Below are 24,218 nucleotides of genomic sequence, written 5' to 3'. Positions count from 1 at the left end.
ATCACAAAATTGGTATTCTTAGATTTATATATTTGTGGATTTTTCCAAGTTTTTCGTGGAGAACTGCACAGCTTCAAATTATTTTATTTTAGTAGAGCATATCTGAAATATTTGAAAGATAGTGTAGCTTATAATACCCAGGCACAATGCTACCTGGCTTTTGCTGTCAATATTTGTTGATCCAAATAAACAAGTCCAGATTATCTATATTTTCTTTACAACTCTCAAAGAAACCTAAGGGGCATTAGTGCCACCTGCTGGTCTGGAGTATGTGCAGCAGTGTTGTGAGTAAAAAGCAAACTGAGAAAAATGTGGTCAAAAAAGTGAATTTTTTAATGTTTTATTATATTGTAGATGTTCAAAATTATAATGATCAACATCTGTTTAGAATTTTATATAAAATATTTTGTTTGGTTAGAATATTAATGTGTTTATATATTATACTTTGTCTATGTCACATAAGATCCCAGTAAAATACATTAAAGATTGCTGTTGTAATCTTACAAAATGTGACAAACTTCAAGGAGTTTGAATACTTTGGTATCACACTATATTCCCAGAAAAGCTGATGATTGATATATAAAAGGGATAAAAGTTTTAAGGTTTTTTTAATGAGCTTCAAAACCTGGGGGATTGTGAGTCTTTCTCGGTGTTGTCAGCTAAATCCCACATATCCCATAAGCCTGGTCATAAATAAAACACATACAGTAAATTAGCTCCTCACTCTTCAGAGGCTCTTTGTGTTGTTTACCTTGTAATGTTACTGAGCAGACGGTGTTCAATGAGCTTCTTATAGTTGTTGCACCTTTTTCTCCACATGGCTGCCAAGTTGGCCTGATGTGGAGTCTGGCTGTGAGTCGGGCAGTAAACACATCGGAGTGCGCACCGGGTCACACACCTCCAGCTGTGTGGACCCATGAACTGGAAAACCGAGGCGGGAATGTGGCTTGAATAGCACCCGCAGAGGGATTAATCTTTATTGCCTTTGTTGTTTATGTTGTTATGTCAGCGGGAACATGTGCTGGAGAGATTTAGAGCAGTGGAAGTTGAGCTAATCTTTACCATTTTTTAAAATTTGTTACTTGGAAGACGTTAAGTTACATTTAGTAGAATGTCTGAAGGCAATACTGGATCATATGCAGAGTATGTACACTGGAAATGTCTTGAATTAATTTTATTTTATTGATATTCTGGAAGCCACAGTACAGTGGACAGAACAAAACTCAGCTATGAAATATTATGGTCAGGATTCAAACCCAGGACTTTGTTTCTGCAAGACAACCGTCCTAAAATTAGGATTTGTTTAAAGAAAATGATGAACAAGGCAAACAGAATAAATCCCTGGGGCTGTTGTAAACAATTATTTTAGTAATCAAGTAATTTATCAATTAGTCTGATGATTAATTCAGTAATTAAATTTAAAAAATACCATTCTGCAGTTGCTATTTAAGCTAATATGAGAAATGTACTGAAAGAGATAGTAAATAAATAAGTTTTTTTTAAAGAAAACGTAATAAGCTGAAAATGTCATACTGAGAACATCACATTTAGTCTCAAGTTTTAAGTATAGAAAACCTTTTTTTAAAGTGTAAAGTCACTCAACACAGTGAAAAACAACACATTTCACCTTAACTTTTACAAATTACAAAGCAAACTGAAAATGAGGTTATAATAAACTACAGTTTACAAGTTTAAAGTATGAAAAAACTTTAGAAAATATTTCTAAACAATTTTTTATTTTCTACACATAATTACTCTTTTTTTATATTTTCTATTTAGTTTATCCCACACATCTTCCTCCATAGCTGCTAATAGCCCTTAGCATTCATTGATAGCCTATTGGAAAAAATGAGAGTGTTGCTCAACACAAATAATAATCCAATCAGAACATAGTGTGCTAATAATAAAACATAATTTAACATAGCTTTGAATTTTAATAACTGAGGTCCTTGACTCATTCGATGAATCGTTACAGCTCCAGATGGAACATTGCAAGATGATAGATGGATGGATGAAAATCTTTAAATGTGAGTCTGGAGAATCATCGGAGTGTGGAATTACATTTTTTTTTAGGATTCTTTCTTTTTTTTTTTTTTTTTTTGTTGCTTCTGGAGCATTTTCTTGTAAAATATTTAGGCTGTCTGGTGATGTGATTTGTGTTTGGAGGGATTGTCAGATTCATAATGGCTGGCCACAGGATTATGTTTTTAGTACAGTTGGAAATGGAGTACAGAAAAAATGCAGCCAAACTGCGTAATAGCAGTCGAGGAATTCTCATCAAGTAGGATTTGTGTGTCTGGGTGAGGATAGACAAAACTACAAATCTACAGCTGGTGCAAATACACAAGCATTAGTATATCAGCTGCCCACACAAACATATTTTTAATGCATTACCAAATGTTTTTCTGGTTTTTTTTCCCCCAGGTTTTTATAGTTGTTGTGATTTGCAGGAGAAGCTCCACAACACAGCGTAACCAGGGATGTGCGCAGCGTACTTGATGACAGCATTCCATATTTGACAGTAACTCACTGGCAGATATGTGGTTGCTAAACAAAATGTCATCTTCAATGGTCTGTTCTTTGTCAGAGCCAGAGACACCACCACGTGTTTGAAGATAAAACATTCTCTCTAATTATCCAAAGGTTGATTTTTATATTCCTTCCCCTTATGAGGTCTTGTCCTGTTTACAGAGCAGACATCTGGTGAAATGCAGCAGACAATTGCACAAGAATAAACCTACGTTTGGGGACAATACTTAACTTTAACCTATAAAATAAAGGGCAGTTAAGTTAATATTGCTTCACACAGTACTCCTTTGTCCTTGTTTTTGTCTATTTAAAGCTCAATTTACAAAAAAATGTTTCTCCATTTTCTTGTTTCTTCAGTTTGTTCGAGCAAGGACATTCGCAACAATGCGACCAACCTGCGAAAGCTCGAGAACTGTACTGTGATCGAAGGCCACCTGAAGATCTTGCTCATGTTTGGGACCAAACCCAAGGACTTCCAAGGCCTGAGCTTCCCCAAGCTAAGAGTGGTCACCGACTACCTGCTGCTCTTCAGAGTCTACGGCCTGGAGAGTCTTAGCAGCCTCTTCCCCAACCTGACGGTCATCCGAGGCAACAACCTGTTCTTCAACTACGCCCTGGTGATATTCGAGATGCTCCAGCTCAGAGAAATCGGCCTCCATAGCTTGATGAATATCACCAGAGGCGCCGTGAGGATCGAGAAGAACTCGGACCTCTGCTACCTGTCCACCCTGGACTGGTCGAAGATCCTCGACTCGGTGGAGGACAACTACATCGTGGCCAACAAAAACGACAGAGAGTGCGGCGATGTCTGCCCAGGGGCGTCGATCGGAAAGACCACCTGCCCGTCGACGACCATCAACGGGCATTTCAGCGAACGCTGCTGGACTCAGAGCCACTGTCAAAGAAGTAAGAAGCATCTTCCTCTCATCCAACATTAATATAATCTCTAAAAAAAATTATTTCTGTCTTGCTGGACTTTGATTGTAGAGCTTTATATCATGCATGGCTGCAACTCGTCATTATTTTTTCTAGTCAATTATTCTGGCAGTTAATCAATTAATGTAGATTTCTCATTTAACCACTTTAGCATTTTTTATACTATATTAAAATACATTAAGATGCAAATAAACAAATAATTCAATCCTGTTTTAAAAAAAGAAAATAGACATTTTATTGCATAAAATTCAATAACATAGCTTTTGCAGTTAAAAAATATTTCTAATGTGGGTAGAGAATATTTACAAAGATTTTCTTTAATCTTAAATGCAAAATGTATAAATATTTTGTACAGTTTGGCTTAATTTTTGCTTTATATATGATATTCCTACAACAAATGGCCCTTTTGAGTGTGTATACTCCAGTTAACAATTAATCTGTTACTAAATTAGTTGATGATTAATTCAATAATAGTGATTAATCCGATTAATCGTTTCAGCCCTAATATAATAGACATTTATGAGATAGGAATTTTAGACAATTTGAGCAATTAATGGATGTAAATTGTGTCAGAATTGCAAATTTAATGAATGGAAATTACTTTTGGGAAATTACAGTACAGCTACGAATTCACACCCAGCAAGCTGGAACTGGTATTTTCTTATAAAAGGCGTTTGGTGTGAACGCACCATTATTCAGCCTTATATCCATAAGGCATTTTTGAACCCTGTTTTCCAAGTTTGTGTGTAATATTTGTTTCAAGATGCTGCCTATGCATGTTAGTGTGGAAACTGAATGCGTTCTCAGAGAATGCGGTTTTGATCAAAATGCGCCCACAGGCAAAGCACATTTTGTCCCATAAACACAAATGGGAAGGGCGGTGTTTAATACAGTTAAAGTTTTGTATAAACATTTAATCATCATTAAGTTACGATGAGGTATCTCCCTGTCTAGACTTGGAATAACTTGTCTATAATGTAACAAAATAATACACTTTTATGGTATATTTTGATGAAACGTGTATTTTATGGGTGAGGTTTTTTTTTAGATAACTATAGGATACATTTGCAGCTCTTCAAATCACTCTCAGATTCTTTTTGGCTAGTAAGAGACGTTTGAATTTAGATGTCTTTTACTAACCATTTTGGACTTTTAATGTTGTATCAAATAGTGTAATAAAAACCAATTTATCTCTATGAGCATTTATTATTTTTTTGCTGCAGCTCTTACCTGCTATTTACAGATTCTGGAAGACGATAAATGAAACGACACAAAATGTGGGTGAGTCAAATTGAATGTCAGTGTGTCACAAAAAACTTTCAAGTGGATTCAAGACAAAACACTTCTGTGTTTTTGATGTTTGAATGTCAGAGCTGTGTTGTGTGGTGGGTATAAACAATTAGGCCAAGATCCGTGTCAGAGCAGCTTAAACCCAGCTCCACATAGCGACACCTTGCCAGCTGTGAACTTTTCTCCCCGTAGGCTGCAGCCTTCCTGTTGCTCAGCTGAAAGGGGTGAAGAAGTTTGACATCCAGGCATATTTATTTTTCTTTCCTGCCGCTGTGTTTACTGTAAAACAAAAAGCTGGCGTCATGTAGCTGAAAGGTTGAAATATGTTGCTAAGAACACAAACTTTCCTGTTTGTTCTCTTATTATTATTGTTTAAAATTTAGACACCTACAATTATTCAGGGTTTTGCTTGAACAGCCTGGCTTGTCGTTCGTAGTTGCAACATCCCTGAAGGATTTCCTAGTGGTGCCAGTTTATGAAAGGGAATTAAGACCAGATGATGATGAGAAAGTGCTGCCTTTCAGCTCATGGGGAGGGATTTTGTTCAGGCAGGACTTGTGGTCTTGTGGTCTGGGACCTGCGGTTTTCACTAAAGCATGAAAAGACCCGTTAAGCACCAGCTATAACCACAGGACGACTGCGAAGCGTACAGTGTTCTCCTCTGATCTGCGCTGTTGCTACTTTTAGCACATCTCTCTTTAAAAAAAGACATTTTGCACCATACATGTATATATAATACAACATAAATTAACACCTACTCACATTAACACCTCATTTTCAGAAAATGATTCAGAGGATTACAGAGACAAAGTACTGGTTAGCCACAGCAAGTGTCCCTTTTTTTTTAAAAAAACAAAACAACAAAATTAATTCAAAACCTAATAAAAGTGGTGCATTAAAAATCAGGAACCCTAAATGGTTTAACATCACATTAAATATTTTTTATGTCTGGCGTGTCAATGATTTCATGATGGAAAAGCTTTATTTTGCTCTAAACACATAGATAGCATAATCCACCTTATCTTCAATTAGCTCCTCGTTGGTGTACTGTACAAGAAAGGTGAATTGTATAAAAATACAAGATTTAGTGTTAGATTCCAGGAAGAAATGTGAGAAAATGCATAATTTTATAAATGAATTCAAGTTCATTTGGTGTTTTCTGTTAAAACATCTCTTAGATGACCAGGAAACTCAAAAATACTTGCAAATATACACAACTAGCAATATAGAAAGGTCTTTAGATCAAAGTGGTTCTGGTACTAGACTAGGACTAGCAGTAGATCCAGTTCACAGCCGTTTCTATTAAAACATACCAAAGGATCAATTTTGTTTTCACAGTCAAAGATCTTGGTAATAACTTCCTTACAATGTCAGCCGTTGCCTTAGACCACAGATTAATGGCTTTTAAATTTAAATGAAAAAAACTGGATCAAATAAGTTTTAAAAACACCCTTATTGATTTTAAAATGAGCTGTTCCTATAAATTAAATTACAAACATTTGTATTTGGCCTACGAAGAATATGTCTCGACTAGTGAAAAATAAGACAGAATCAGCTTTTTTTGTATGTTAGTAATCAGACTTTCTATTAAGGTTGAAGGCCAGTTTTTAGGCAGATTCTCCTTTATCTAACATTTGTATTGGCACATTCTCACTCTGTGGTTGCCTAGCAACAATTACTTAGTTGTTGAGTAATTGGAGCAGCAGCAGTTTAAGGTTTCACCGCTGTGCCTCATAACTGTTTAAAATAAAAAAAATAAAAAACAATGCCATGGAGTGAAAATTGTGGATAAAACAGTCATGACACCAGTTTGGCAGGGTTTCAGATATTTAAAACAAACAAACAAAAAAAACGAATCACTAATAATTGATATTGACTGATATGACATGGTTATATTGTGATGTGTTTTTTAGCCATAATCTGAAACATTGGTAATATTATGGAACTTTAATTTATTTGTCTTATTTGCCCCCAAATAACACAAATATTCACCTGGCTGACAACTATGGCAATATCTGCTATAAACTGTTGCTACGATTATACTTATACTTTAAAAACACTAGCGAGAGCTCTTGAGCACATAATCTCAAAATAAAAACTGTATATAAACCCTGACAAATCTGCCCTGCGCGGAAACGTCTCTGCTACTGGCTTTCACCAAGCAACACCCAGCAAATGAACCCGAGTATCCCAGGTGGCTCGTATTTTACACACATTATTGAATGAGAGCTTAATTATCCGCTCTCAGCTGGAGACGAGACACTCAAAGGAGCTTGTGCTCCTCCTTTCCTGCTGCAGCTCTCTCCTGTGTTTGGGATTGTTGGACTCGTCACATATTTAATCAGGATCCCTTAAGATAATCAACATCTCTCCGTTGAATCCTGATTCTCTGACTGGATTGGCATTTTGTTTAGTTGAAGGATTTGTAGCTCCTCGATCTGCAAGATGTTGGGTTTTTGTGACCGCTTATTGATGTGAATGAGTGAGGTTAGGTAAGGACAAGACCTTTCCTCCATTCGGAGGGTCCAAATTTACACTCTGTACATGTCACATGCCTCTCGACCAATCACAAGAGGGACTTTGATAGGTCTGGAAGCGTCTGTGTGAATGTGTGGACCAGTAACGCGCACTATAAATCTCATGGGGGACATAACCTCCGCATTTGTGCAGACAGACGACGGCCTTTGTTTGTCCTTGTTGCTGGGATACGGGGTTGTAACATTGTGGTGTAATCGGGGATATGAACACATCCATCATCCATCCTGGCCATATCGGAAGGAAAAGCGTGACGGCCGGTCATCATGCGGGCAAGAGAATGGGACCTGTTGTAGTGTAAACCTTGGTCAACCTCGCCGCTGACCTTGCAGCGGCGCCACAGTCCGTTTCCCCTCCAAACAATGGCGGTTGTAGAAGTTCACCAAGAGCTCTCTTCAATTGTTTCCTGCCTTTGTTGGTCTGCTTCCCGTCTGAAGTTATGAATGGACACCCAGACCTTACTCGAGGTCTCGGTAGCACAAAATACTAGTATGTGACCCCTGGAGGTCAGCAGGACAAATTTGGCTACTAGTGAAGCAATCCGTGAGAAAATAGTGTTTGTTTTTTTGGGGGGGTCAGGAGGGAATGTACCTTGAACCTACAGGGATATTTTAATCAGAATAACAAATTTCACTGGACCATAAATTGCGATAAACAATAATATTGTTGTTTTAAGACCATTTTCAAGTAATTTAATGGTAATGGCAACATTAACACATTGTCAAAGATCAGTAAACTTTAAATTCTTATGAACGTTTAACACTGTAGCTAGAAGACATTTTAAATATCCAAAATAAACAAATAAAATGAATTATAAAGTCTCCGTAAACAAAATTGTCCTTTAAAAAAGTGATAGTTGAGACCAATTCACCAGACTGAAGAATTTTATCTTCCAATTTTTGTCAGAAAGAGAAAAACAATAAATCATGCAAATGGAAATTGAACTTGTTTTATTTATAAGGCGATTAATTGATTTATTGGTTGTCGCGACAAGCCTAGCTGTTACAGGACCTCATACAAGAAGTTAATTTTAAATATTCAGGTGGATGTTGTGGGTTTAATACCTGCTGCCATGCAAAACGTAACTCTGTCACTCTTAGGTTTTTGCTTTTAGCTGCTGCGAGAAGTAAATTATGTTATATTCAATCTGATGAAACAGCTTTCCAGATATAAGCGCCGCTCATTTCTGCAAGATTGATTTGCCGTCACTTTCTGACACAGACTGACAAAAGTTTGTAAAAACTTCTCAACCTTTGCCATTACTAACACCCCAAGGTGCTCTAAAGTACAGCGGTTCAAGAAGCATTTCCTATTGCTGTTAAAGGGCCTGGTTTGTGTCATTGTTGAAAAAAACAACTCAATGTAACCATTTTTCTGTACAGTTCAAGTGAAAAATAAAAACGTAAAAGCTGCAATATTGCAGATTCATAATACTTTTTGTATTCTGATGATTAATTGGATAAAAAAAGGCACATTCTGCAGATGTTTCCTCTAACCACTTAGGCTTATGTTATTGAATATCAGAAATACATTAAATAAACAAATAATTCAATTCCTTTTTAAATAAGAACATTGTACTGTCTAAAATGCAATCATTATTTGTAGCAAAGGGGATGCATCTGCAGCTTAAAAATACTTAAAACATAAAAATATAAAAAGCTCAGGGCTTTCTGCTTGACTCATCATCAATACAGAGTAGCGATGATTTGTTTATTTATTTACTAATGCAAGGTACGGTACGCTTGATCATTTGTTTGTTACTTTTGATTTCAACATGTGAAAAGCTTAACTTAACATCAGTACAGTGAAGCAGAAGGTGATTCTTTTTTTGCTTTCACAGAATTTGAGCCAGGTGAGTTTTGGGTAGAACATATTTACAGACAACAGTGTTTTTTTTTGTTGTTTTTTTTAATCTTAAATGCAAAATAAAAAATATTTTTGTACAGCTTTGGCTTACTTACTGCTCTGTGGGTAGTGTTCTTTCACCAAATAACCTTCATGAGTCTGAATATATAACTGATTACTCAATTAGTTGACAGTTAATTACGATTCATCTGATTAATCGATTCAGCTCTCTGCTCCATAAAGCCATATAAACTTAAGTGACTTCCACGCTTTTCCTGTTAAGAGTATTAAAAAGACTCTTATAACAATTTTAGGATTCAAAGTTTGATCTGTTTACTTTAAAAAGAGTCAACTTAGAAACCTCCAGAATATTTAAAATTTTGCACTAACGCAGCGTTGAGGCAAGATTCTTTAGGATCGGTTCATATCTGAGGGTTGTAAATGAGTTAAGCTTTTCACTTGAAGCTGCTGTTTATTTGAATTGTCCCTGGCAACGCTTGAAATGCACACCAGCCAAGTGTGTCACCCACTTGTCATTCTATGTACAGCGCCGAGGCAGTTATGTTAAGAGGTAACTGGAGCTTCAGTTTTTGGGACCGTATATCCAAAACGTTGGACTGATTTACTGCTGCAGGAATTTTGGTTGATAATCATCGTTGCAAAAGAAGACACCCAGACAAGATCAGACAAATTCAAGTTGTAACAATATGCCTCCTGGTTTTTTCCCACCCTCGTCCAACTTTAGCAGTGTGTGCTGCTCTTCTCTACAAGCTTTAAGCTAGCCTCTAAGCTCCCTTCACACACCCCACATAAGTTCTTTTCTTTAAGCTGACTTAACCGTTCTGGCACTCGCTCTTGTGGAGTTGCACCCTGCAAGCCCTCTCCGCGCAGCTATTGGAGTCTTTCCCATGGAATGTCAGACATTTCAGGCATTTGTTAAAGCTGAGCAGCCGACAGGCGTTTCTCCACCGATGAACCCGCTCACCACAGCCGTTCGGTTTCAAACGGATCGCTGCTGTTCTGATGATAGTATAATCATGTTTCTTTTCAGCTGGTACAAGCGACGTGCAGCTTAATTTTATGAAAACTGTATTAGCAGTGTACGCTTTCTGTTGCCAGATGTTTTGAAATAAAGAATCTGTTTTTTAATGTAGACAGTATAAATGTAATTATCAATAATAATGCGTATAACAATAAGTATTGTGTTTTAGATTTTGATTTTTTTAGCCGATTCTTTTTATCTATTTTTCTTTTCATGTCTACAACATGACATTAAAATATAACTAATATAATTTTTATGTACTTCACTTGCCACCAGGTTGGAAACAAATACTTTTTTAAATATCTGCATCTGTTTTTGTAAACTTTTTTTTAATTTCTTCTTACTTTAAACCTAAAAATGACAAAAAATTTGCTGTAGTTGGTATTTAGCGAGAATTATAAGTTGTCTTTTTATTAAAAAGTTTATATAACAGTTTTATTTAGGTGACTGAGAAGAAAAACGACTGTTTGTATTGTAAAGGTTGCAGATCCCAGGTCTAAACATGCTTTTTCTAAAAGATAAATATTCATTGTAGTATAAAAATAACGTTGGTTGTCAGTATTTCATGTTACAATAACTACTTTAAGCCCCAGCAGTAAACAACAACAAAAAAAACTTTATATGTAATGTATTATGAAATATATTCCTGGATTAACATAAATCCAGCCCTGAACAACAATTATTCAATTGGCCCTTTTTGAAAAGTTGGTAGCCCAGCCCTGGTCCAAAACATGAAATCTTTTTTTTTTATTCTAATCTTAATGTTTTTGGTTGGAGCAACAATGCCAAAGCTTCGTATTTAAACCCATATATGGTCGCAGAAGTAGAGCAAAAAGTCCCAAATCTTTGCTTTGATCAGTTTGAGTGTTGGTGCCCAGTTTATGCCCACTTTGCCATCCTAATCTTTTTACCAGATCAAACATGTTGTTGCAAAAATAGATTAAAAAGGACAAACTCTTTGTTCTCACAAATTTAATTTCCGCTCCTCCCCATCTGTTTAAAAGTTTAAATACAATGGAAAATAGTTGACATTAACCAAAAAAACAACAAACAAAAACACATCACTTGAGGTTACATTAAGAACATTAAGAACAAATCAGTGTTTGATGTCATTACCCAGACCAAGCTGAGCATTAGGGAAGTCATTATTTATTATTTTACCCTGACGCTGATATCCGAAAGGAAATGAAGATTCAAGGTCGCGGCGTGCGTCATTTGCCTGCCAAACAGGCGGCGTAATTGGCGGCACCGATGAGAACACGGTGTTTATCATTTCTATCTCCGGTCACGGACAAGCTAGATATCCTGCGTTTTGGATGACGGCGGCATCGGGCCGACATTAAAAACAAAAAGTGCTTCTTCATGTTGTTGATGTGTTTTCGTTCTATTAGCGGAGGCAGGAGCCTGTTAATGAAGTTGTTTACGGTCCCTGTTGCTCCCAGAGTCGCCTTAACAGTGCCCTGCTGCCGCCGTTGAGTCAGGCCATCCAACAAGTGGAAATAAAACCGGTTATCAGCGCCTGGTTTTATGACGTCACTGCTTTTCTGCCTTCATGCTTGATTGGATTGTTTGCAAGTTGTTTGTATTTGTTGAATGATCTATAATTCGGTTTTCAGTTTCCAAAGTTTCTTCATTATGGTCTTTCTTTAAATAGTGCTCACAGTCAGGTTTTGTAAATTCAGACAAAATCGTTTTGTCAAGCCGCCACGTTTACCTTCTAGTCGCAACAACTTTCTTAAACCTGCAGATGTGTAAAGCCTGATAATTTCTTTTTCCTTTACGAACCAGAACTTCAAATAGTGATTATAATCTGGAACTTCCTCAGAACAAAATGTTGCTAAATATCTAATGCAAGTTTTGTTGTTTTAGTTTAATAGAGAACTACCTTCTGAATTTCTAGGCAGTCTGGAAAAGCAGGAATTGGATTTAAATATTTCACAGATTTGAATAAATGTGGAAAAAGAGACATATTTCCATTTGTCTGTCTGTCCATCTGTTCGTACATCCATCTACATAGCCATCTGTTTTGTCTCCCTTTACGTCTATAATTTTTGTCGTAAAATTAAAAGTAAAAGGTAATCTCAACCTGTATTGCCATGGAAATATTTAGCAGTTAAATTGATCAAAGTCTGGGTTTCCCCCCCCATGTATTATAAGCCTGGCAGGGCCACCATGTTTTACTTGTTATTGCTTATTTATTTAAGTCTTTTTAAAATGTTTGCATTTTTAAGACTTTGTAGTTGGCTTTCAGGTGTTAATCTTCCAATAACACATAACTATAAAGTGAAATTTTCAAATTTCCTGTCAGCTTTAAACATTTTTTAACTCAAAATCACGACGGGCCGCTGGATGAATGACTGACCTGACACTGCAACCCCCAGGTTTCGCAGGTTTTCTGGGAGAAACCTTGAAAGTTAATGTCCTAGCTCAAATAAAAACATTAAAATTTGATACACTAATTAAATTTCATTTTCACATGATACCAAATTGGTAGATGCAAAATTTGTCTGTTGTACAAAAACAAGCATGAAGAGCTCTGATGCAACTAGAAAGTTGTATTTTTGTCTTTGCACAGTTTGACTTGAACTAGAAGCTAATCTAATCTCATGCTATAATTTATTTTTCTTTTAACCAAAACGTCAAACAGGGATTATAATCTGGAACGTCCTCAGACAGCAACATTTCTAAGTGTCTGAAGCAGTATCTTTTTCTATCACATTTATTTTTATGCTGAATTATTATTTGCAAAAATGAGCTGTATGAGTCAACTTTTAAAGTATTTTTACCGTTATAAATGTTCAGTGATATATTGCAGGGGTGGGAAAAGCCTGATTATACTTCTGGAAACATTCACTGGTGGTGTTCAGCATTGGGAAACGGTTACAGTGACGAAACAATCCGTTATGATGGTTCGCTGAATATGTGAAGATACAGTTGCAGAGATGAGAGAGCCGACTCTGCGCTCGATACAGTTGAAAGCTGTTTACCAGAAACTGATGACTTATTCAGGAAGAATGAATCACGTTTTGTGTATTTATCTCCTTATATTTCAACCTTTATCTTCATTAGACATTGAGAGCAAAGTGGAAATAATATCAAATTCTTTGATGTGTGAAAAAACTTAGCCAATAAAGCTGGTTGTGATTTATTTTTCGCTTTTAGGTCGGAATGATGCATTTAAAATGCAAAAATGTGGTCTCCACTGTGACTTTATAACAAACTTTCTATAATAAAGGCATAAAACCTGGTTCAATGTCTTAGCAAGTTGCACCTCAAGCACTTGCGTTATGTCACTTATTAACAAGCTTCTGGTCTGATATTTGCCCATTTGTCTTGTGATGGGTCAAGCTGACATAAAGTTCTTGCTTTCTGGCACAAACCAGGTTTTTAAACAAACCTGATAAGAGTTTCAGTGGGATTGAGGTTCGAGCCACTTCAACAGCTTAATGTCAGCCAGCTGTGTCCAGTCCAAAACTCAGTTTTCACTCCCTACTTAGGATTATTGTCAAATGAGACAACGTTTGGGCTATTTTGCCTCACATGAGGGTTAAAAAAGCAAGAACATTTTGAATGTTGAATCCAATTAGGTAATTCGGGGTGAAGTATTAAAAAGGTTGTGGGTAGTCTTCCTTTTTCAAAAATTTTCCCCATTTATGGGAATACACCATTACCACTTCCAGCAAAAGACCCCACAACAATCCTGCTAGTAATTTGCTTAATTGCATGATCTAACAGAACAATCACTTAAAAACTGGCTTTGTAAGTAACATTTAAGCATTTAAGTGTTACATACATTCAAATGTAAGTAATATTTGCAAAAATCTGTTTTCAGTGTCTCACTCTCTTCTGCCTTTACATTTAAATGTAAGTAACATTTCAATAAAATAGACTTTTAATTGAAATAAATCGTTGAGGACTGAAAAAGTGTACATGAGGCGATAAATGACATTCATCTGAATAAAATTAGGTTTTATGAACAGATGTGAGCCAGTACAAATAGATGTGAATGTGTTGATTAAAGAAATTAGTAAAAATGATTGGAGTTGTTGTGTGTTAGTTTTAGGCAGGGGCGTCAAAATCATTTTCAGTTTGGGCCATATCAAAAATCTGAATGTTTTTAAAGGGCCGGTTGTGCCAGAATATATTGATAAAACCAATTAAACTGTTAAAATAATCAATAAATAGTTGTTCCTCCAGGATTTTGTGATTGTTTTAGTGGTTTACACTCAAAATTACAGATTTTGTGGTGCCAATATAGAAATGTTTGTAAGAGAATTTTTACTAATGTATGATGTTAAATGTGACTTTTTTTTACTTGTATTAATTACAGTCTATAAAATTAAGAAAGGCTGAGGCAGCAGTCACTTAAACTTCATGTTTTTGACCAATTTTGAGAAAATTTGCAGTAAAATCAGAAAACAATGTGGAGATTTGTTGATTTGGTGTGAATTTTGCAGATTTATTGATCTAATTTGGAGTCTGGAGGGCCACATAAAAAGCTACAGTGGGCCAGATTTGACCCTCGGGCCTTTAGTTTGACATTGTTGTTTAAGGTGTATTTGGAGTTTAATTAACGCTTTCTCTACAAGATGGGGTGCCAGTATTTAGGTTTTATTGTCTGAGCAGACTAACAAAATCACTATTTCCTCCTAAATTTGGAGTAATGTATTGGGATTTAAACATTTAATTCAATGTTTAAACCGCTAACCTGTCTTGTTTTCACCCAACTCATTGAGGAATGAGGCTTCAAACATGAGCTGTTCTGTTTATTACTTTTCTCACACTGGTTCTAACATTTCAGCCATGTATCTCCCTAAAACCTTTTTTCTTCTGGCCTTCAGTAAAAACTTTCTTTCATAAGAAGCTAAATGCTACCCTTGTCATTGCCGTGGAATTTTAATTGGCAGCCAGCGCTCCACCACGTCCCCGTTTGCCATGTTCTCTGATCCAAAGTGATCGCAACCCAAATAGTCAGAGTGCACCGTTGTTTCATCGCTGCCCTACAAGAACACTAAAAAAGGAAAATCGATCCAGAAACATTCTGGTTTGTGAAATTCTTTTCTTATGGATGTAATCCAGGAGTTTCAGCTCAGAGTTATCTAAGCTTGCATAAACAGGTTGCTGTTTGTTTGGTGTTTTAAGATTCAGCTCTTTTTTTCGCATTTTTGGCTGTTTATCACTCTCTTCAGCCTTTCTACTTGTCCCAACTCATGAGTCTCATATTGGCACATGGCACAGATTGCTTTATTCGCCCTCATGCTGGCAACAGTGTGTATTCTTCTTGGTCGCCTCAGAGCCTGAAGCGCCGTTGGTTTGTTGTTGCAGCCCGTTTTAAAGCCTCGGGGATTCGGGGTCTCATTTTGCAGCCCTACCCCGCCTCCATTCCCACCGAAGCCTCGGCTAATGCGATAAGGAGCCAGGCATTTCTGCAGCTTTTTTGCTCGGCCTTCATGTGATCCTGCTGTACTTTGGACAAACTGCATAACAAGAGATCGGTCAGAACCCGACCGATGTCAGTGGAACCAGAGTAGGAGGACAAGAGACAACAGGTCTAAGTCGAACTGTCTTTTTAAAACTTGCATTGATTTATTGTTACTTGATGATTGTGCCAATGGAAGATAAAGCATGAAGATGCTGACAAGGCCAAACTGGAGTGGACTAATGCTGGGAAAAACACCTCCGTTCTCCTTAAACCGTTACAGCTTCAGGCCTAATTACAATAACAATCCGGGAAGTTAGCATGTATTTAAAGATTTGCATGTTTTAAAGGAAAGAATGTGAAATTCCCTCAAAAGGCCCCCCTCCTCATTCACAAAGATCAAAGTTGGCTTGGGTTGGCCCCACTCTCGCAGGTCCCCAGGGTCTCAACCCTGAAAGCATTTCTGACAAGCACACAAGAAAACAAGTCCATCTCCTTCAGTGTGGTCACTCTTTTCGTTACTATTGGAGCCTCTCGGGTTGTGAGATGGCAAATAACTTCTCAGCATCGGCTTACAGACGTGTTTTTAGTTTTACAGACAGAGCTAATGGTGGAAATTAGTGTCTTATAGCGCTTCTTTCGCATGGTCAGCTCCATTAAAGTTGGCAGAAACCCAGCTTTGTTGAATTTACTCAGTTTTCAAAACTGTTAAAGACAGAAGATATACACTTTTAAACTGATATTCACTACACAGCCCCTGGGATTGCAATCAAAAACACCAATAATGATCCTTTCAGATCAACTGTAACACTTTTTTTTTCTTTCACCTCTTAAACACAACAATGTGCTGCGATCAGAGGGCATGCGTGCTTTCAGATCATGCTGCTGGGATTACTGAAAAAAGGGGCAGAGCTAAAAGCTAAAAGGATATTTCACTGTTTCCTTTTTAATAATTTGATTCTAGTTCAACATCTAAAAATACTCAAAAATGAACTGGATGACAGAGATGCTTTGAAAACAATTTTAGGCTTATGAAAAGTTAAAAAAGGAACATTTTAAAATCTTTAGCATTGAATGGTCTTGGAATAAGGCATGTATTAAATTGTGCTATTCACTTAAGTCCAAAATTATTCATAACACTTGTAGATTTAGTTTTAAAATTATTTCCAATGAACTAAAAAGTTTGTTTTGGCTCAAAAATAATATCAAGAAAATGGCAAAGTACTTTAAACAATTTTAATTATTTTTTTATTTTTAATTTGATTAAAAATGGGAGGTTGAAAATTATTTTTGACCCTTTCCAATAAGCAGTAGAAAATCTTTATTGCCATTATGCACAATATTTCATGGTATTTCTTTTTATAATGGCATAAAAGTAACAAAAAAATACATTTAAAATTTTATTGCAGAATTTCTGGCTATAAATCTATGGTGCATACAAACTAAAACTGCTCTTAAAATAAATCTAATTAATAAAACTGAACCATTATGCCACACAAATGTTGATATTCATGTTCTAATTAACTAGAACATGAATAAACATGCCTTAGTTTCTGAGCTAAGTCATGTTTACTGAATGTAAAATCTACTTTTTATTTTAATGAAAAGATTGTCTAGATTAAATTAGGGAGTCATCTCTAATCCACTAAATGGTAAATGCACAAATTCAGAACCAAAAACCCCCACCATCCAACCCAATAAACTTAATTTTAAATGTTCCTGCGATTGAAAATATTATATTTGAGTCCATAAGAATCTCCTAAAGTCATGGATGAGAGGAGAGATGATTAATGTACTGAGGCATGGAGCTGCTCGGCCTCATAATAACAAACCATAATTGTTTTGACATGAGCGTGACCCCATTATTGTAGAACGCTCTGTTCTTCTCAACAGGAGCTTTCTTTTGTTTACGTCAGCCATGCATAGTAAATAGAGACCTAAACTCGGTCAATGAGTGCAGCGCAGTGAAGGCAGCGAGACTTGCTTTCATTCAGCGCCGGCTTGTTTCTGTGCGACTCTCGTGGCAGATTTTCCGTTCACAGCTTCTCCCTCTCTCGCTCTGAAGGAATAGAGAGGGTTAACGTTTGTAGCCGTCTTCCTTGGAGATGGGAGAGGCCAGTTGAATGGCTGGCTGCAGCAGCTAGTCAACACATTGGCTAAGACTGAGGGTGGATCTGCTGCTGGGTCTGTGCTGCGGCGTGGAGCGCTGGCCGAGGATCAGGAGTCTCTGCTGCGCTCCACATGTTTGTGTGCAAATATGCATGTGGGGATAGCTTTAAGAGCAGCTTTCCAAACAAATAGGAATGGAAATAAAAGCTTCAACTTGTGTGAAGATGACTGAAAAATGAACAGTGGTTATATCATTTGTTTTTACAGCCGCGTCGCCCCACTGTTCCCCCCCTTCACCGCCCTCTCATGTTGCCATTCTCCTCTTTCTGCTGCTCTCCACACACACACGCATACACACACACCCACACACACATTCCTGCAGCTCTTCATTCTCCCCTCAGATAGTGGACGAGGACACTGCGTTGTTTTCTTCTTCTAATGGACAAATGATGAGTCTGTTTATGACACGTCCCTACTGTCTGCTGACACCACTTTTTTAAAAACATAAAATTAGTTTCTTACACTTTTATTGTCTCAAAGACACCTGTATGTATGGTTTGACCTGTTGTCCGTCTCTGACCTCAATGACTGGCGGCCCCTCCACACACATGCGCACAAACACATGCTGGCTAACGGATTTAATCTGGCTTTGATGGACGAGAGGTTAATCTCCAGCGTTCAAGTTAGTCGGTGAATCCTTCATCTACGCTCGCACAATTTGTCCTCACCTACATTCAGTCGCTAGCGGCTAAACCCACCTGCAAATCAGCGCGGCCTGAAGGTTAAGCAACAGTAGAGTTTCATTCTGTGCAAAGTCAAGCTTTAAACCAATAAAGGCCAATACAGTTTGAGATTTCTGTGATATTTCCAGCAAAGAAACCAATTGCATAAGATCATTTAAATTTACTAAAAAACAATGTTAATTTTTCTTGTCATGGTAACAAATTTTTCTGGACCATAAATTGTCCCAGAATTTTTTGCGATAAATGATAATATTGTTTTTTTTGAGACAATTTTCAAGTGGTATAATGGTAATGGCATAAAAAGCGCAAGAACACATTCTCAAACATCAATAAACTTTAAATTCTGATAAACATTTAACACTGGAACTTGAAGACATTTTAAAAATATAAACTAAATAAACAGAATCAACAAATGAAATAAAATATTACGTTTCTGTTAACAAAATTGTCCTTCAAAAAAATGCAGCTTTGGTAGAATTGTTTCTACCAAGAAAAGAGAAAAGAAAAGCAATAAATCACACAAATGAAAGTTACTGAGCTTGTTTTAATTTAGCATGTGATTAATTTATTGTTAATTGCAACAGCCCTAGTGTGAATTAGTGATAACAAATTGGTCTGTCACACAGTTTTGCTGGACAATAAATTGTCCCAGAAGTTATTGCGATAAACGATAAAGATCCATTAACTTTAAATTCAAATTCAAACATTTAACACTGGACCTGGAAGACATTTTAAATATACAAAATAGATCAATAAAACTACAGAAACAACCAATACAATGAATTTTGAAGACTCTGTACACAAAATTGTCCTTCAAAAAAGGGCTTGTTGAGACCAATACATCAGATTGAATACTTTTATCATCTATGGATTAGTAGAAAAAGAGAGAGAAAAGATGATAAACTATAAATCATGTTAATGGAAATTTTTATTTTAATTCATCATTCAATTAACTGATTTATAAGATCTTAAAAAATTCGGAAAATCTCAAAACTCCTAATTTTAGGCCTTAAATATCTGAAATAAAAGCAGATGATTTTTTTTGGTCACATTTAAGTTTTTCAGATCTTAAAAAATTTTTAAATCAAGCAAAGACACAAAAATGGTCATTATGTCAGGATTTCATCTATAAGGGGGAAGAAGACAATCACAATCAACCTGACAGCATGTGACCAGATAATTCTAATTCTAATAAATCATATATTCAGTGAAATTACCCACATTGTTTTTGGATCAGTCTTGTTAGCAACACTCAGGCCTGATTATCTCCAGATTTGTAGAAGAAATTATCTGCAAAGTAGGATGAAGGTTTTTAAAGCTTTGTGGCCTCTAGCTACGCCAAAACTCTTCAACGAGAGCATCAACAATTCTCAAGAGCATTATTTATGTTTGCTGGGCTATAATTGCTGTGTAATTATATTATAACCTAGAAACTTCTTGTAGCTTATAAATTATGGAGTACTTATACTGTCTGTCGCCCAGCCTGACTCTGAGAGCCACAATTTGTCCCTGGGTCACTTTGGACACCTCTGCTTTAAATACTGTTTGCAGTTTGTTCTTACACCAGTGTTCTGGATAAGTATGTGTTAGTTTAATGACCAGTGGTGGACCCCTGCTCTCTGGGGTCCACCACTGGTACGCTTGTTGCCACGTGACAGATGATCCTCTGCCTTATGCTGTGTGAGGGATTTCTCTCCTGTTGAGAGAAAGATCTCACTGTGTAACATTTCTGTGATTATCATTTAAACTAAAAAAATAACACATTCACATTTATGGCCTGCAAGATCTAAAATCTCCCCTTGACCTGCTCCGTCTGAACTGAATGTCTCTACCCTCTCCACAGCAGTGTGTCCTATTAACTGCACACACCGAGCCTGCACCAAGGACGACGACTGCTGCCACTACCAGTGTCTGGGCGGCTGCCTGAGGCCCAATTCGCCTAGGCACTGCGTGGCCTGCCGCGGCCTCCTGCACGAGGACAGCTGTGTGGAGCGCTGCCCAGAAAACTACTTCACCTACAAGGGCTGGCGCTGCGTCTCCCTCGCCTTCTGCCAGGATCTGCACAACAGGTGCAAGCAGGAGAAGAGCTCTGACTGCTACGAATACGTCATCCACAACGGTGCCTGCATCCCGGAGTGTCCCTCTGGCTACTCGATAGGCAACTCCTCCACGTAAGTGGACACTCGAAACGGTCTGATGGCTGCTTGATGGCCTGCAGGGAAGATGTTTAATCAGTGAAGTGTGCGTTGTATGCTGCTTTAGAATAGATTTTATTTTGCATCTTTGCTCCGTAACTCTGTTGTTTTAAATCAAAATGTGTGCTTTTTCTTTTTTACATCACTTGTGTTTGATGTGCAATCGAAAAGAATAGAAGTGGGGCAAAAAATTTCAAAATATATCAATTAAATATGGAAGGGGAAAGAAGTGAAGGAGGGAGCAAAAGAAGAGATGGAAGGAAAATAGAAGGAAAAAATGAAAGAAAATTGGAAAAAAGTTTGAGAAGATTCAATGAAAGATGGATGAAAGTCAAGAATAGAAAAAAATAAGAAATTGCAAAACAAGAAAGATGACAAGAAATGATAGGATGATTAGAGAAGTAAACAGTAAGGTGAATAATATTTTTTTAAAACGCAGCAAATATTTTATAATATTTCACTAATATTTTAACAGCTTTTTTAGCTGAAAGGGCGAACCAGAGCTGCAAAAGAGGAAGAAAAGAAATGAGAAAAAGAATTTAAAAAATTTAATGAAAGATGGATGAAAGTCAAGAAAGAATGAAGCAAAAAAAAAGATGGCAAGAAAATCACAGAAGGAACCATTGAAAAAGAAAAACAGAGATTAACAGGTTGTGAGATGAGTGCTATAATTTGTATTTCCCATATTTATATTTTTTGAAAGATTGTTTTAACTATATTTTAACTGCAAGAACAGTGCAGAGAACAAAAGAGGAGATGGAATGAAAATAAACGAGAGTAAAGAAAACGACAAATAGAAAAACAGCAAAAGAAAGGAAATTGGAAAAACAATGAAAAATGCAATGAAACATAGATGAAAATCCAGAAAAGACAGGAATAGGTTTGATTGTAAAACAAGGCTGGATGACAAGAAAATGGTTGAATGAAAGACTGGAAAATGAAAACAAAGATGCCAAAAGAAATCTGGAAAGAAAGACAAAAGGAACAGAAGGGTGCAAAACTACAAGGGAAAATAAGAGATAAAAAGAAAAGGTAGGAAAGGAAAGATGGAAGAAAGAAACATTGAAACTCATTTGTTTGTGTTGTTTGCGCCACACAGCGTTCTGACTACGCTTGGCGTCAATCCACCCCCAAATCAGTGAAGTCTGCACAGTGTTGTTAGAAATTTCTTGAACTTTGACCTTGATGACGCAAAATTACACAGCCAATAGCGTGAGTGCACCAGTGTCAACGCTGCGGACTGATCTGAGGGTCTGCGGTCAGCGTGGAAACGGATCCTCTCCTCTCTTTTAGTAACAGAGATCTCTCCATTTTTTGGTTTTAGGATGAAAAAAAATGTATCACCAAACTGAAACAAAGCCATCATGCTTTTATTTTGAGAACTGCTCCTTTTGTGCTCTGCTATAGAAAACAAGGCTCACCTCCGACTCCCACACTGAGCTCATATCACTTTCATGTTTAATATTTAATTTTCCATTTTTAGAAAAAGCAGAAAAACACCTCAAAGGAATTTTAAAAACCTTATTAAAGCTTAAAGTACCTTAAAAGTCCTTGAATCAGTTTATGGTAAAATTTATATTAAGTAGGGCCAGAACTCTTAATGAGATTGTTACGATTAATTTAATAGATTTTTATTTATTTGTAAATACAAAGTTTTACATAGAAAAGTCCTGAACTGGAACCTTTATATAATGCGTTTCTGGTACATCTGTCAATCTGACGCACAAGTGACGTCTGCAAACAGCAGTGATGAACGACAAATCCACTTTTCTTCCCCCACCAGAGGTTAATTTTTGCTTCAAAACACAATTTGATGAAATGTTGGAAAACTACTATTTCTGTGTGCAAATTGTGCAAAAAATTTGTTTGTCAACGAAACTATTTAAGCCTAAAATAGCATCTAAATGCTAAGCATGATTAGTCTCCACAGTTTACATTTCTAGATAATTATTTTCTCAAAGAGGATCAGGGGTTCCTGAAACACTTGAAAGACTAATTTTTATAAATTTGATGATTGAATAACAGAAAAACATAAAGTATCTTTGTTGTTGAACTTATGTGTCTATTTATTCAGTAATTTAGCAGCTAAAAAGGGTTTTGGAATTGAAAACGTTGTTTATTTTGTTAACTATAAACTATAAACTCCTGCTTCATGTTTGTAACAGAAGGACCTGAAAGTCCCCACATCTCTGGCATCACCTTGTTTGTTTTTGCACACAGAAACTAACAGTGAGGTCAGAGCGCTGCAGCAGTGCAGGAAGGGTGGCACATCTGCGTTTCTGACTCAGTGTTTCTCATTTTGGTGTCGCTCTCTGGTCTGCAGGTGTCTGCACTGCAGAGATCGAGTGGTATGCAAATGCAGCTACTGAGACGTGAAGGCTGCTTTCACTGGATCAGTCGTTTGTAGCCTGTTATGTTTAGACGTTTGTCCTCGCATTGCAGTGAGGAGTCACGCTGACATGTTTGGGGGTTTTATTTCTGTTGTGAGAGCCAGTTTGTCAGCGGCTGAAAACTAGAGTTTCTACCTGAGAGGAAAAGGAAGAAGTTTGATTTAAGGATTCACCTGGTGGGAATAAATATGGGAAACTTTTAAAACTTATAAAACTTTATTCTGTGGTATTGTTCATAAGATCCATCCATCCATCCATCCATCCATCCATCCATCCACATCCATCCATCCATCCATCCAATCAGAATCTGGGAAAATCTGACATTTTGACCTAAAAGAAAATCAGTGTTAATTCTGTAAATCATGAATGTTTTGACACCAGCAGAACGTGACAGGCGCTGAGGGATTACCGTCCATTTAGCTCTGACTACAGTCTTAGTTTGGTCTTCTGGCTCTCTGCAGGAATTAAAAAGGTTTGTCAATGAGCTGATTGCAGCGGCGAGTCCAGACAGGCCGTCGCTCAGAGCTGTGACGAAGAAAAGCCGTTGTGCTCTGGTTGTTTGTGACGTTATGTGTGTTTAACCTTTATTAATCCACAGAGGATTTGCAGGGTACATAATCTCCCATTTGAACAGTGTGCACCTTCACGTCTAAAAAGTCACACGGCGCTTATTCACACCTGACAAACAGCTGAGAGCAGATGGCAGCACCGGTGCAGCCTTTCTTCAGACAGAAAAGATGCTCATTCTTTTCAGCTTTGAGCTTTTGAAGCATAAGCTAATCTTTGGATAAAAAATTTAATATTAACCCATAAATATATGTTGGGTAAAGCCTCTTATAATGATAAGATATCAAACTAAAGTGTTTGTTTAGTTTATTTTTGCCAATTTTTGGAGATAAGCTATAGATTTTTTGCTATCTCCAGAATAAAACCGCTCAAAATCGAGCATAGGTAGCCGCTCTGGGCAGATTTGCTCTCGCTTTGCCAGGGAAATGAATCAACAAAGCCTGCACATCTGAATCTCCAGGCTACTGTCGACCTATAGTGAACCCATTTGGACTCATATCCTCGGCTTTTCGCACTGTGACTGTCTCTGTTCCCCTTTTTGGCTTGCTGTTAGGACGAGCGGTGCTCTCCCCGCAGTCAGTAAAAGTGCAGATGTGGCACCAGAGAGTAAGGAAAAAA

General features: G+C 37.0%; 1 protein-coding gene across 1 annotated transcript in view; it reads left to right on the top strand.

The window, feature by feature from the left end:
• The window catches only part of insra (insulin receptor a), a 62,619-nt gene that overhangs the window by 12,805 nt on the left and 25,596 nt on the right, over positions 1–24,218 (top strand). Inside the window, exons 2-3 of the mRNA XM_032564724.1 lie at positions 2,887–3,435; positions 20,295–20,619. Of these exons, the coding sequence (XP_032420615.1) occupies positions 2,887–3,435; positions 20,295–20,619 (874 nt within the window). The remainder of the gene's footprint in view (positions 1–2,886; positions 3,436–20,294; positions 20,620–24,218) is intronic.

The sequence above is a fragment of the Xiphophorus hellerii genome, chromosome 6 (genome assembly GCF_003331165.1).
Source record: "Xiphophorus hellerii strain 12219 chromosome 6, Xiphophorus_hellerii-4.1, whole genome shotgun sequence".
NCBI lineage: Eukaryota > Metazoa > Chordata > Actinopteri > Cyprinodontiformes > Poeciliidae > Xiphophorus > Xiphophorus hellerii.
The sequence above is the reverse complement of the archived record's forward strand: the minus strand, read 5'-3'. Positions and strand labels throughout refer to the sequence as shown.